This window comes from Tursiops truncatus, chromosome 15 (assembly GCF_011762595.2).
Source record: "Tursiops truncatus isolate mTurTru1 chromosome 15, mTurTru1.mat.Y, whole genome shotgun sequence".
NCBI classification, from domain to species: domain Eukaryota; kingdom Metazoa; phylum Chordata; class Mammalia; order Artiodactyla; family Delphinidae; genus Tursiops; species Tursiops truncatus.
The window spans coordinates 68784914-68799486 of NC_047048.1; the positions used below are offsets into that span (position 1 = coordinate 68784914).

Sequence of the window (14573 nt, forward strand, 5' to 3'; positions counted from 1 at the left end):
AGTGGCGACGGGGAGGGGAGAGGATGCGACCAAGAGAATGTAAAGATTCAAGTTCAAAAGTACTGGGGTGATGGAATCCCACTAGTTTGGCTGACGGAATGAGAGGTAGTACCTCTCACTGAGATGGGGACACATGACTGGAAATACGTTGGTGGGTAGGTGATGCTTTTGTCTTTGACCATAAAAACTTTGAGGGTAGATGTCCAGGAGCAGATGATACAGGGCAGTAGAGCTCTGGCAAGAAAGGGCCAAAGCAGAGGACCTGCCCTCCGAGGCCATTTGTTTTCAGTCCGGCAAAACTACAACCACCATGTTGTGTGATAAGTACACAGCTGAAGGTCTATGCATGTGGCACAACGGCTGCACGCGGGGGAGGATCGGTGAATCTTCCCAGGACAGAGGGCTTGTGGGAAGACTTCAAGGAAGAGGTAATACTTGGAGGAATCCTACTTGGAAGAACTTGGGGCTGAGAGTTAGAGTAGTAGGAGCCTTGCAGGTGAAGAGAAATGTCTGGACATTTGATTCAGGGAAATAGCATGTACCAAGGCAGAGAACAGTAGAAAATGATACCTGAACCTGGGTCACTTGTGTCCTATTCCAGGATTCACTTATTTTCTACTGGTCTCCATGGACTGATAGAACAGAAGTTAACAGCAAGGGGTCTGGAGTCACAGACCCTGGGTTTGCATTTCAACTCTGCCCAAGACCTTGGATAACTCATAAAAACCTTTTTTGAACCTCAGTTTCCTCTTCTCAAAAAACAGGAGTATCAACAGTCCTACCCTCTATGATTATTTGTAGGATTAAAATCCGAGTACGGCAGCAATTCAAATGGAAAATGAACAAATTAGGTCAGAGTGTGTGTACTGATTGCAGCACTGCCTTTTAACATATTAGTGCTGGGTTTGGAGCTGGCTTGGTACACTTGATGGTCATGTGTGAGATGAATGTCCCTGTTGATATTATGCAATATATGCATTACCTGTACGTAAGCAGGTACAGGAAGTAAAGCCTGTCCCAGCCATTAGTTCATTTGATCCTCAGAACAGCTACATGAGACTGGCTGCATCTCACAGCTGAGAAAGCAAAGGCTGAGCTTCGTTAAGTTGCTTCTCCAAGGTTAGCAGCAGATAAATGGGGCTGTAGAGATCTGGATCCAGTTTTTCTGCTTCCCAGTACACAGCTGACAAGAATGTCTACACCCATTAGACTGGGAGCTACTGGAGTGCAGACACAAATCACAGAGAAGCAAGGTATACCAAGAGATGCACGTTTCTCTCAAAGTAGACTCTCATATTTCAAACTCAAGACACTCCAAATATATTCTTGGAAGAGTTACCGTTTGGACAGGCAGAGCGTGGTTGGCTGGAAGTTCAGGCTGTACCAGGAAGAGCTGGGCAGGGAGAGGAGAAGAGGAGATGGGGGTGGATGGAACTATGTGCGGCAAAGGACTTTGAAACTGTCTCCCTAAAAGTTGCCTAGTTTACATTTGAAAAGTAAGAAGGGATGGTGAGGTTAATGCAGGATACAGACGAGTCTTGGGGTAGAGATATACTGTTACCAAAGAATTCTGCTTAGGCTGGCTCCAGTGTTTCCCCATCAAAAGTGCACTGCTATGCCTTAAGCCTTGGAGGACCGTGCTCCGATTTCAGGAAGCGTGTTCCAGGGAATAAACTGGATGACAGGAAGCTCGTAGGCTTGTATGTCCACATCCCACAAACAAACATTAAAATGTCAAACTTCCCATATGTGAGCGGCCAAGAAACACCTTCAAACATCAAGATACACTAGTGAAGGCGCTAAGGCTTGAGCTTTCCACCTGAATTTGCATTGAAGGCACCCAGGGCCCTATGGCATTAAGCCAGAGAGGTGGCCTTACGATGCCTTGGCTGCCCATTCCTTTGGGAGAGGATGTTCGGTAATTCTAAAGGGAGGAGGTCAGGGAAGAAGATGAACGGGACTGCAGTGATGAGAGCTTTTCTCTATTTTCAGGATTCAACAGGGTGTTCGTGAAAAGGAGGTACGTTCCATTACATAATGGCATGCGGGAACCCATTTTAGAATGTTCTGAGGTCTAGATGTGATCAACAGAGCCAGGAGAAAAAGATGAAGCCATTATCCAGTGACAGCATAAGAATGACTATTTTGCAATGAGCTTGGCTATAACCACACTGGCTGTTAACTCTGTCGGAAGGGGCTCCAGATTCCCTTCTTAAAATGCTCATGCAATCCTCCATATCTCCATGTAGCCCTGATTCTGTATGGTCCTGCATTCAAAGAAGCCCAGTCCAAACAGCCAAAGGTACTATTAAAAGAAGTCTAAAGTTTAATTTGCATCTTTTTCAAAGAGTAAGGGAATTCTGTTTGAATTGCTCACCAGCATCTCATATCCCCTTCTGCAACCTTGCATTTTTCAAGATCCCCTCCATCCATTATAAAACAGCCAAACACCAACAACAACACTTTCCTTAGGCTACGCTGATATATTTCTCTCTCTCTCTCTCTCTTCCGTTCTCTTATATTCCTTTCTGAATGTAAATTGACTTAGCTTCTTTCACTAAGCCCTTCCCTTGGTCCTCTGTATCTTTAGCCCTTTCTGGGCCAGTTTTCTAGTTCAGTACCACACACCCACACCCACACCCACACCCACACACACACACACAAACACCTAATAGTAAGAGAAAGACTTTCTTTGGAGAGTGACAGGGACGCTTCAAGGCCTGTATGGAGAAACTAGGGGCATACTGGAAACATGTGCCTGCAGCTCTGGGGAAGACTTTGAGACAGCTGAATCCACTGGGAGCAGAGGAAACAGGGAGCCGCCATGGCCATGTCTGTGGAGGTTAGGGAGAAGACCCAGCGCAAGCCAGTGCAGGGAGTGTGGCAGGCATTCGACTTCTGAGAGCTGCTAGATGCAGGAACTAACTCTAGGTCACAAAGGGACACTGAAGAGATGCTGACACTAGGATCCTGAGTTGTGATGATTCGCCTATTATTTGGGGGTTTCTTTTCCTTTCGTATCTATGCCCTTTAGGTGACTGTGGACATCATTCTGGTGAGCAGTAAGTTAGTGACAGACTCAACTGACCAGTGACGTTTTCCCCATATTTATATATGGGGTTGGGATCAGAAGAGGGAAAGGAGCCCATTAAGCTCTTCACTGTCCTTTGGTGGGGGTACCTCTAGACATCAGAAGACACTGTGGGGTAGTGGAAAGAGTGCAGGCTGATGTTTAATTTCTCTTTTTCTCCCTCTGACCCATCCCCTACTCCTCTCTCCTCTCCCCTCCCCTCCGCTCCTTCCCTTTCCTTCCCGTATACCTATTTGTAAAATATTACCATCATCTAGGCCAGAAAAACGTCTTATTTTCTCCCAAAGATACTGTATATGCAAACACTGATCAGCACCCCTACCCCCTGCCCACTGCCACTACATCTGAGTTTTGCCTCTTGGAAAGAAATGGTGATCACCTGAGGTCTGTTGGTTGGGTCTGACGGATGGTTTTGATAGAGGTGAGAGATGATGAAGATACTCAGAAGAGGACAAAACCACACAAAGGGTTCATTTTATCCTTGCTGCCAGCCTGAAAACAGAAAGCCCTTTCCTCCCTCCCAGAAAGTCACACATTTCAGAAATAGCTGTTGAGAGGGAAGTGAAATTTCTTCACAAGCTCGCAGACAATGGTGACGTGGGTTAAGTCAGGCTTTAGAAAGAGCAAAATTGGAAGAGCATATCTGACTTACAAATCAGTGGCGAAGAATGAGAACATTCAGGGTCCATCAAAGAGGAATGCAATTCTCTTAAACTGGTTACTTTTTTCAGGGAGACTGGCCCAAACTCACCTCTGTCTCTAAAGCGTCTGCGACTCCGAGAACGTGTCAATGATCTTACATGTGCAACGTGCTCACTCACCCCCAGAGAAATCAAACCTCATGTTTGGCCTCATCCAACAGCAGCCAGCTTGTCACAGACATAACACGTGGCCTCGCTTTATGTATGATGATGATGACGACTCTGAGGGCTCTGGACCCCCAGTATTATCATGGACCTTCCCTCCTCCCTAGCCGCTCCAACCAGAAAATCAGTAGCTGGACGAGAACCGAAACTCTTCAGTCATTCTGCTGGGAGCCCGAGTAAAGGAATGATCCTACAGAACAAAGATGTCAAGAAAGAACAGGTCCGACCAATAAGATGTCCTGGTCAAACGGGGTCCTGGCTGATTCTGAACAGAACCATGAGACACACAGAGACATTCTGGTGCCAGAACGGCTAAAAGAAGGCCGACTACTTGTAGAGCGAAACTGATGGCTGGAAATAAGGACACTGTCTTCATTTGTTTACTTCATGCGTTTATATTCATGGGACTCCTTAGAGTAGAAGCTGGAATTTGTCTTTGGGGCATTCCGTCCCTTTGTTCTGGTGGGAACAAGTTTCACAAGCTGTTTTTGTCTTAGGGATGAAAGCAGGTGCGGGTCCTCATTATTGGGCTTGTCCTGAACTCTGTGAGTAACCAAACCCAGAGCTTCAGGCTGAGGAGTTAGTAGTTTGTTGAAGAATGGACTAAACGGTCTCTTTAAATTGGGGGCAGGGCAGGCTGCAGCACAGTTCATTATAATGTAGATAAGTGTTTTGTTTGCTTTGGCAGTCTGGGGAGTGGGAGGGTGGAGACCAAGGCTGGAATCCTGGCATTGAAACTGAGATGGGCAGTAGGCACGGGGACATGGTGGCTAAGGTACAGAAGGTAGGAGGACCCCCTGTTTGGAGGAATAAGGGTGTAGCCCAGGGACAGCGAGAGCGGATATTCTTCAACTTTCCCTAATGACTATTTCCTCTCCCTCTCTGCAACTCCTCTGTGTCGTCTTCAGGCCTCCTGTATGTCTGATAAACAGAAGATGCCGATGTAATGAATTTGGGGGATCAGGAAAGAACCTGTACCCTGGCTTTCATGAGCAATGCACGCAACAGGAGATAACTGTGCGCGCTGACCAGAGGTGCCGGAAGGACATCCCGCTGAGAGATGACAAGCAGCAACGATCCAGCTGGGAAGGTTCTATGGGATGTGGAGTAAGAAGGAGCCTTCCCCCAGGGCTGTCACACCATCAGAGGTGGCTCTATCCCTTTGATGCTGAGGTTGCATCTATCCCTTGGGATGCTGCTGCTTGACCAAAGAAAAGTCAAGGATGAATGAAGGTGAAAGGAACGACGCATTGCTTTCCTGTGTCTCTATTTGTGGGCTCATCCGCGTGCCCGGGGCTCCCCTGTAACCTTGATGACGTGACCAATCACAACAGAGCAGCTATCTGAGAAGCATCACACATGGACTCCCATGGTACTCCAAGGAACCCCTGCCCCCACAAGAAACTTGCTGTCTTGGGGCTGCTCGCCAAGCAGATACACATGCCCTTCAGACACCAACACAATGAGCCACCGCCGGCCCCAAATTTCAGGACCTCAACAGTTATATCAGAAGGTCCCTGCTCAGAAGCCATCAGCAGAGAACGGACTTGGCCATATGGCAGTGTTGGGGCCCCCCGGGGTTGACAGGGTCTGCAGGGCAGCGACCAAAACTCACCGTCTTTTGATGGTGAGCATCACGCCCAGGAGAATGATGATGAACATGAGAAGGCCGGCGACCACGCCGGCCATCTTCACAGTGTTGTCCACCTGCTTCTCGGGCTCCACGGTGTTGGAATTCTGAGTGGAGGCACCTTGGAGGGAAAGGGGAAGAAGAAAGATAATTGACTAGTCGCAATCATAATAACAACAGGTTCCATTCACTGAGTCCTAACTATATGCCAGGCACTGTGCTGAGAACATTATACACATTGACCCATTTAACCCTTTTGAGGATTAATTCCTTGAGATATTGAATTATTATTATAGCCTTTTCTGTAGAGGAAGAAATTGAGATGCAGAGAAACTGAGTTGCCCAAGGTTACACAACCACTATGCTGGATAAGGGTAACCCTTACCCTCCCATGAGATTAAGCAGACAATTTTATCCCTCATAATGGTTTGTCCCTAGGATCAGACAATGGAACTATGGTGTGAATCTCAGGTTCATGGAATTATTCCAAATCCTAATTAATTCTTTCAGGTAAATGGCGAAAACAACAGCTTTGTATAAGGGTAACACAATGAAAAGCACTGGATTTTTAAAGATAAAAACATACCTTTTAAATTTTGTGCCTTATAGGAAACAAATGGTGGGGATTAAAGGGAACTGCCTTGGGTTCAGAAAATGCTTATATCTGCTAACTCCATTTTTGGATTTCATGCTGATGCTACGTGCTCTGCCAGCTACTAACATACTGACTCGAGTCCACATCAAGGAAGACTGAGAACTGGGCACTTACTATACCCTCTGCCCTGTGCTGGGCCGTTTTGTGGATCCGGCTTGGCCAATCCTTGCAAATACTCCCTGAAGTATATATTGATTTTCCCATTTTATAGATGAGAAAACAAAGGGAGCTAGCTAAAAGTCACATGGCTGACAAAGTTCAGGGCCAGGATTACACAGGTTTCCTGTAAGTCTAGGTCTCAAAAGTCAGAAGCCTTGAATTCAACTTTCATGTCCTCTAGTCCCTCAATCCTTCTCCTCCCAGACAACCACTTGGCTAATGCCGTAGCAAAAGTAAGGAGCCAAAGAATGCCTAAGCCCGGCCTCTTCATGCAGTGCACCAGGGACAGAGGCAACTTCTCATCCCAGGAACCTGTGTGAGCCTTCTAGAGTGCGGTCCTGGACCAGCATCTCCGTGAATTCTTCCCAATGAGCCCATGTTCATGTGAGGCAGCTTAAATCCAAAGCATCCTTTCCCTGACCCATCCCTACTTTTCTACCACATCAGAATCAGCTCATCCATGACCAGTGACACCACCTTCCCTGGTTGCCCCAGGAGCATTCCTCTCTCTCTTCTCCAAATTCTGATAACACTCTGTACCACTTGGTACAGATCTCAATGTGCTGATGTTATTAGTGATTTGTTTCCCCATCTGTCTCCGCCAGTGGTCTGCAAGCTCCTCGGGGGCAAGAGGAAGCATCCTTTATCTTTGTTTCCTCATGTTAGCACAGGATCTGGCTCTTAATTGGTGTCCCCTTAACATCTGTGGTGGTTTAATGTTTAGCTGAAGGGATGACATCTCTGCCCACACACATTTGTTCTCATGAAACCAGACTGAGATTCTCCTTTTCTTCAGCCATGTGTTCACAGAACCCAGCTGAGTTGAAGGGATGCTAATGCCCATAAGCTATGATTTTGATTCTCCAAACTCAGGGATGTTTCAGACCAGTCCTCCGGCACATCCCCTCTTCCTGATTAAGAGTGTCAAGTGTTTCCTTTACCACAGCACTTTCCCCAGACTCTCTTGTAACTTAGAAAAACTGGGTTCACTTAGTCAAGTCTCCCTAGTGGGAACGGCAAGTCTTCAAGAGCAGAGAGGGCGTCCTAGTCGTCTCTCCAAAGCCAGTGTCTAGCACAGGCCTCCCTCCTCCCCATTGCTGGTTTACAGATGATGGCTGAACGGCAGAAAGGCTAGTGGACCACCGTCGTTTGCTTCATTTATTCATTCAAGCACTCATTAATTTGCTACTAAGCATCCCTGTTCTGTGTGCCCAACTATGCCATCAACAGGGTCGGAGATCCTTCTCCTGGAAGGACTTACACATAAGGGATTTTATTCAGGTCCCCTCACCAGCTGGAGACAAACCCAGCTCATCAAATCGCAGGATGGTCTGAGCAGGCTCTGCCTGTTTACAGCCGAAGAATTCCTGGCGGAGTTGGTCAACCTCATAGGAAGGCGGGTCTCACATTCCAGAGTGCAGGCAAGTCCCAAGTAGCCCCCATTTTCACGTTTGGAGACAAGATTTCTGAGACATGTCTAGTCCCCCAGACACAGAACATGACTAAGCATAAAGGAGGCTGAGCACCTCAGACCATAATTTCCTGAATAGTGTCAGAGTCTTTTTTACTTGGCTTTGGAGGAAGTGCTGGCTCTGGAGCATTCACTCACTGATGTAGTAATGGCTAAACTTTACCTAACACCTGCTAGGAGATCCTGTTCTAGAGACTGGGGGCACAAAGGCAAAGCCATGGAGAGGATCCTGTTACCCTGGGAATGCTGTTCTTAGCTTGTTCTAATGAGAGTCACACTGCATTCCTTCCATGAATAATCACAAGTACCCACTGTATGCTGGGCATTTAGTAACACAATGGTGAGCAAAACAGGCACAGTCCCTGCCCTCGAAGAGCCTACAATGAGCTGTGAGTGGGGTTGAGGGAACAGAATTAATAAAGAATCAATAAGAGGAAGCTTTCAACTCTGTCAATAGAGAGGCACATGACACATAATTGGGAAATGAATCACTTCTGGGAGGAAGTGGCCCATGGGGTGGGCTCCAAGGGAGGACAGGTTATAACTAGGCAAATAGACCACCACGAGGAAAGCACACAGTGGCGGCATGGGAAACAGCGCTGGCTAAAGCCGTCTGATGGAGGCAAGGAGCCTGGTGCATTCAAGATATGAAAGAACTGTGGCGTAATGAGGGCGAGAAGGCAGGGAGAGCATGGTGAGAGCAGCTGGCGAGGGCAGCAGGGGCCAGTCCACGCAGGACGTTATAGGCCACAGTGTGAGCTTTTGTTTTATACCCCAAGAAACACAGGGAGTCATTTAAGTGCTGTTCATAGAGGTACGATATGGTCAGATTTGTATTTCCAACGGACTGTTCCAGTTTCTTTGAGAAGCCAGAGTGGATTGGAGAGATGCATTTTGAAACTATTGTAGTCATCCAGATGGGAGATAATAGTTGATTGAACTCAGGTGATGGCCATGAAGATGGAAAGATGCAATAAAAGAGATAATTACCTGAAATAGATATAAATAAAACTGGTTGATGGACGGGATACAGGGCATAAGGGAAAGAGAACTGAACTCTTGAGGATGACCGTAACAAGGTGGATAACGGTGATGTTAAAGGTTCAAGAAACAATTAAAAAGGAATAGAGTTAGAAGGAAAATATGTGTGTTTGGGGCAATTTGAGCTTGTAATATACTCTAGAAAAGTAGGCAGTTAAAAATGCAGGTCTGAAGCTCTTAAAGGAGGCCTAAGCTGGAAGTAAAATTGTGTGAGTCACATGCACATAGATGGTATCTGAAGCATGGGGGCTGATGAAGTCATCCAGAGAAAGAACGAAGAGTGGATGAGGAGGACCTTCAAGATGGCGGAAGAGTAAGACGCGGAGATCACCTTCCTCCCCACAGATACACCAGAAATACATCTACACGTGGAACAACTCCTACAGAACACCTACTGAACGCTGGCAGAAGACCTCAGACCTCCCAAAAGGCAAGAAACCCCCCACGTACCTGGGTAGGGAAAAAGAAGAAAGAATAAACAGAGACAAAAGAACAGGGACAAGACCTGCACCAGTGGGAGTGAGCTGTGAAGGAGGAACGGTTTCCACACACTAGGAAGCCCCTTCGCGGGCGGAGACTGCAGGTGGCGGAGGGGGAAAGCTTTGGAGCCGCGGCGGAGAGCACAGCCACAGGGGTGCGGAGGGCAAAGCGGAGAGATTCCCGCACAGAGGATCAGGGCCGACCGGCACTCACCAGCCCGAGAGGCTTGTCTGCTCACCCGCCGGGGCGGGCGGGGATGGGAGCTGAGGCTCGGCTTCGGTCCGAGCACAGGGAGAGGACTGGGGTTGGTGGCGTGAACACAGCCTGAAGGGGGTTAGTGCGCCACGGCTAGCCGGGAGGGAGTCCAGGGAAAAGTCTGGAGCTGCCGAAGAGGCAAGAGACTTTTTCTTCCCTCTTTGTTTCCCGGTGCGCGAGGAGAGGGGATTAAGAGTGCCGCTTAAAGGAGCTCCAGAGACGGGCGCGAGCCGCGGCTAAAAGCGCGGACCCCAGAGACGGGCATGAGACGCTAAGGCTGCTGCTGCCGCCACCAAGAAGCCCGTCTGCAAGCACAGGTCACTATCCACACCCCGCTTCCGGGGAGCCTGTGCAGCCCGCCACTGCCAGGGTCCCGGGATCCAGGGACAACTTCCCCGGGAGAAGCACGGCGCGCCTCAGGCTGGTGCAACGTCACGCCGGCCTCTGCTGCTGCCCCCGAATCAGCGGCTCCTTTAACCCCGTCCTGTCTGAGCTAAGAACAGACGCCCTCCTGCGACCTAGGCGCAGAGGCGGGGCCAAATCCAAAACTGAGCCCCGGCAGCTGTGCGAACAAAGAAGAGAAAGGGAAATCCCTCCCAGCTGCCTCAGGGGCAGCGGATTAAAGCTACACAATCAACTTGATGTACCTGCATCTGTGGAATACCTGAATAGACAAGGAATCATCCCAAATTGAGTAGGTGGACTTTGGGAGCAACGATATATAAATTTCTTTCCCTTTTTCTGTTTTTTGTGAGTGTGTATGTGTATGCTCCTGTGTGTGATTTTGTCTATATAGTTTTGCTTTTACTATTTGTCCTAGGGTTCTGTCTGTCCGTTTTTTTATTACTTAAAATTTTTTTCTTAATTATTATTTTTTATTTTAATAACTATTTTATTTTACTTTATTTTAATTTAATTTAATTTTATCTTCTTTCTTTTTTTCCTCCCTTTTATTCTGAGCCGTGTGGAGGACTGGCTCTTGGTGCTCCAGCCAGGCATCAGGGCTGTGCCACTGAGGTGGGAAAGCCAAGTTCAGGACACTGGTCCACAAGAGACCTCCCAGCTCCACGTAATATCAAATGGCGAAAATCTCCCAGTGATCTCCATCTCAACACCAACACCCAGCTTCACTCAACGACCAGCAACCTACAGTGCTGGACACCCTATGCCAAACAACTAGCAAGACAGGCACCAAACCCCACCCATTAGCAGAGAGGCTGCCTAAAATCTTAAGTCCACAAACACCCAAAAAAACACCACCAGACGTGGACCTTCCCACCAGAAAGAAAAGATCCAGGCTCATCCACCAGAACATAGGCACTAGTCCACTCCACCAAGAAGCCTACACAACCCACTGAACCAAACTTAGCCACTGGGGACAGACACCAAAACCAACAGGAACAACGAACCTGCAGGCTGCGAAAAGGAGACCCCAAACACAGTTAAGTTAATCAAAATGAGAAGACAGAAAAAAACACAGCAGATGAAGGAGCAAGGCAAAAACCCACCAGACCAAACAAATGAAGAGGAAATAGGCAGTCTACCTAAAAAAGAATTCAGAGTAATGATAGTAAAGATGATCTGAAATCTTGGAAATAGAATAGAGAAAATACAAGAAACGTTTAACAAGGACCTAGAAGAACTAAAGAGCAAACAGTGATGAAAAACAAAATAAATGAAATTAAAAATTCTCTAGAAGGGATCAATAGCAGAATAACTGAGGCAGAAGAACGGATAAGTGACCTGGAAGATAAAATAGTGGAAATAACTACTGCAGAGCAGAATAAAGAAAAGAGAATGAAAAGGATCAAGGACAGTCTAAGAGACCTCTGGGACAACATTAAACGCACCAACATTCAAATTATAGGGGCCCCAGAAGAAGAAGAGAAAAAGAAAGTGACTGAGAAAATATTTGAATAGATTATAGTTGAAAACTTCCTTAATACAGGAAAGGAAATAGTTAATCAAGTCCAGGAAGCACAGGGAGTCCCATACAGGATAAATCCAAGGAGAAACACACCAAGACACATGTTAATTAAAGTATCAAAAATTAAATACAAAGAACAAATATTAAAAGCAGTAAGGGAAAAACAACAAATAACACAACAGAATCCCCATAAGGTTAACAGCTGATCTTTCAGCCAGAAGGGAGTGGCAGGACATATTTAAAATGATGAAGGAGAAAACCTACAACCAAGATTACTCTACCCAGCAAGGATCTCATTTAGACTTGATGGAGAAATTAAAACCTTTACAGACAAGCAAAAGCTAAGAGAATTCAGCACCACCAAACCAGCTTTACAACAAATGCTAAAGGATCTTCTCTAGGCAGGAAACACAAGAGAAGGAAAACACCTACAATAATAAACCCAAAACAATTAAGAAAATGGTAATAGGAACATACATATCGATAATTACCTTAAATGTAAATGAATTAAATGCTCCAACCAAAAGACATAGATTGGCTGAATGGATACAAAAAGAAGACCCATATATATACTGTCTACAAGAGACCCACTTCAGACCTAGGGACACATACAGACTGAAAGTGAGGGGATGGAAAAAGATATTCCATGCAAATGGAAATCAAAACAAAGCTGGAGTAGCAATTCTCATATCAGACAAAATAGACTTAAAAAAAAAGAGTATTACAAGAGACAAAGAAGGACACTACATAATGATCAAGGGATCGATCCAAGAAGAAGATGTAACAATTGTAAATATTTATGCACCCAACATAGGAGCACCTCAATACATAAGGCAAATACTAACAGCCATAAAAGGGGAAATTGACAGTAACACAATCATAGTAGGGGACTTAAACACCCCACTTTCACCAACAGACAGATCATCCAAAATGAAAATAAATAAGGAGACACAAGCTTTAAATGATACATTAAACAAGATGGACTTCATTGATATTTATAGGACGTTCCATCCAAAAACAACGGAATACACATCCTTCTCAAGTGCTCATGGGACATTTTCCAGGGTAGATCATATCTTGGGTCACAAATCAAGCCTTGGTAAATTAAAAAAAATTGAAATCATATCAGGTATCGTTTCCGACCACAATGCTATGAGACTAGATATCAATTACAGGAAAAGATCTGTAAAAAATACAAACACATGGAGGCTAAACAACACACTACTTAACCAAGAGATCACTGAAGAAATCAAAGAGGAAATCAAAACATACCTAGAAACAAATGTCAATGAAAACACGACGACCCAAAACCTATGGAACGCAGCAAAAGCAGTTCTAAGAGGGAAGTTTATAGCAATACAATCCTACCTTAAGAAACAGGAAACATCTCAAATAAAGAACCTAACCTTACACCTAAAGCAATTAGAGAAAGAAGGACAAAGAAACACCAAAGTTAGCAGAAGGAAAGAAATCATAAAGATCAGATCAGAAATAAATGAAAAAGAAATGAAGGAAACGAAGATCAATAAAACTAAAAGCTGGTTCTTTGAGAAGATAAACAAAATTGATAAACCATTAGCCAGACTTATCAAGAAAAAAAGGGAGAAGACTCAAATCAATAGAAATAGAAATGAAAAAGGAGAAGTAACAACTGACACTGCAGAACTACAAAGGATCATGAGATATTACTACAAGCAACTCTATGCCAATAAAATGGACAACCTTGAAGAAATGGACAAATTCTTAGAAATGCACAACCTTCCGAGACAGAGCTAGGAAGAAATAGAAAATATGAACAGAGCAACCATAAGCACTGAAATTGAAACTATGAGTACAAATCTTCCAACAAACAAAAGCCCAGGACCAGATGGCTTCACAGGTGAATTCTATCAAACATTTAGAGAAGAGCTTACACCTATCCTTCTCAAACTCTTCCAAAATATAGCAGAGGGAGGAACACTCCCCAACTCATTCTACGAGGCCACCATCACTCTGATACCAAAACCAGACAAAGATGTCACAAAGAAAGAAAACTACAGGCCAATATCACTGATGAACATAGATGCAAAAATCCTCAACAAAATACTAGCAAACAATCTAACAGCACATTAAAAGGATCATACACTATGATCAAGTGGGGTTTATCTCGGAATGCAAGGCTTCTTCAATATACACAAATCAATCAACATGATACACCATATTAACAAATTGAAGGAGAAAAACCATATGATCATCTCAATAGATGCAAAGAAAGCTTTCAACAAAGTTCAACACCCATTTATGATAAAAATCCTCTAGAGAGTAGGCATAGAGGGAGCTTTCCTCAACATAATAAAGGCCATATTGGACAAACCCACAGCCAACATTGTCCTCAATGTTGAAAAACTGAAACCATTTCCACTAAGATCAGGAACAAGACAAGGTTGCCCACTCTACCACTCTTATTGAACATACTTTTGGAGGTTTTAGCCACTAGCAATCAGAGAGGAAAAGGAAATAAAAGGAATTCAAATTGGAAAAGAAGAAGTAAAGTTATCACTGTTTGCAGATGACATGATACTATACATAGAGAACCCTAAAGATGCTACCAGAAAACTACTAGAGCTAATCAATGACTTTGGTAAAGTAGCAGGATACAAAATTAATGCACAGAAATCTCTTGCATTCCTATACACTAATGATGAAAAATCTGAAAGTGAAATTAAGAAAACACTCCCATTTATCATTGCAACAAAAAGAATAAAATAACTAGGAATAAACCTACCTAAGGAGACAAAAGACCTGTATGCAGAAAATTATAAGACACTGATGAAAGAAATTAAAGATGATACAAATAGTTGGAGAGATATACCATGTTCTTGGATTGGAAGAATCAACATTGTGAAAATGACTCTACTACCCAAGGCAATCTACAGATTCAATGCAATCCCTATCAAACTACCACTGGCATTTTCACAGAACTAGAACAAAAAATTTCAGAATCTGTATGGAAAGACAA

The 14573-nt window shown here is 44.8% G+C and overlaps 1 protein-coding gene across 2 annotated transcripts in view; it reads right to left on the bottom strand.

The window, feature by feature from the left end:
* The window catches only part of PTPRT (protein tyrosine phosphatase receptor type T), a 1098787-nt gene that overhangs the window by 161979 nt on the left and 922235 nt on the right, over nt 1–14573 (bottom strand). For both annotated transcript variants that reach the window (XM_033841064.2, XM_033841065.2), the window contains exon 14: nt 5573–5708. In XM_033841064.2, coding sequence (XP_033696955.1) covers nt 5573–5708 — 136 coding nt within the window. The remainder of the gene's footprint in view (nt 1–5572; nt 5709–14573) is intronic.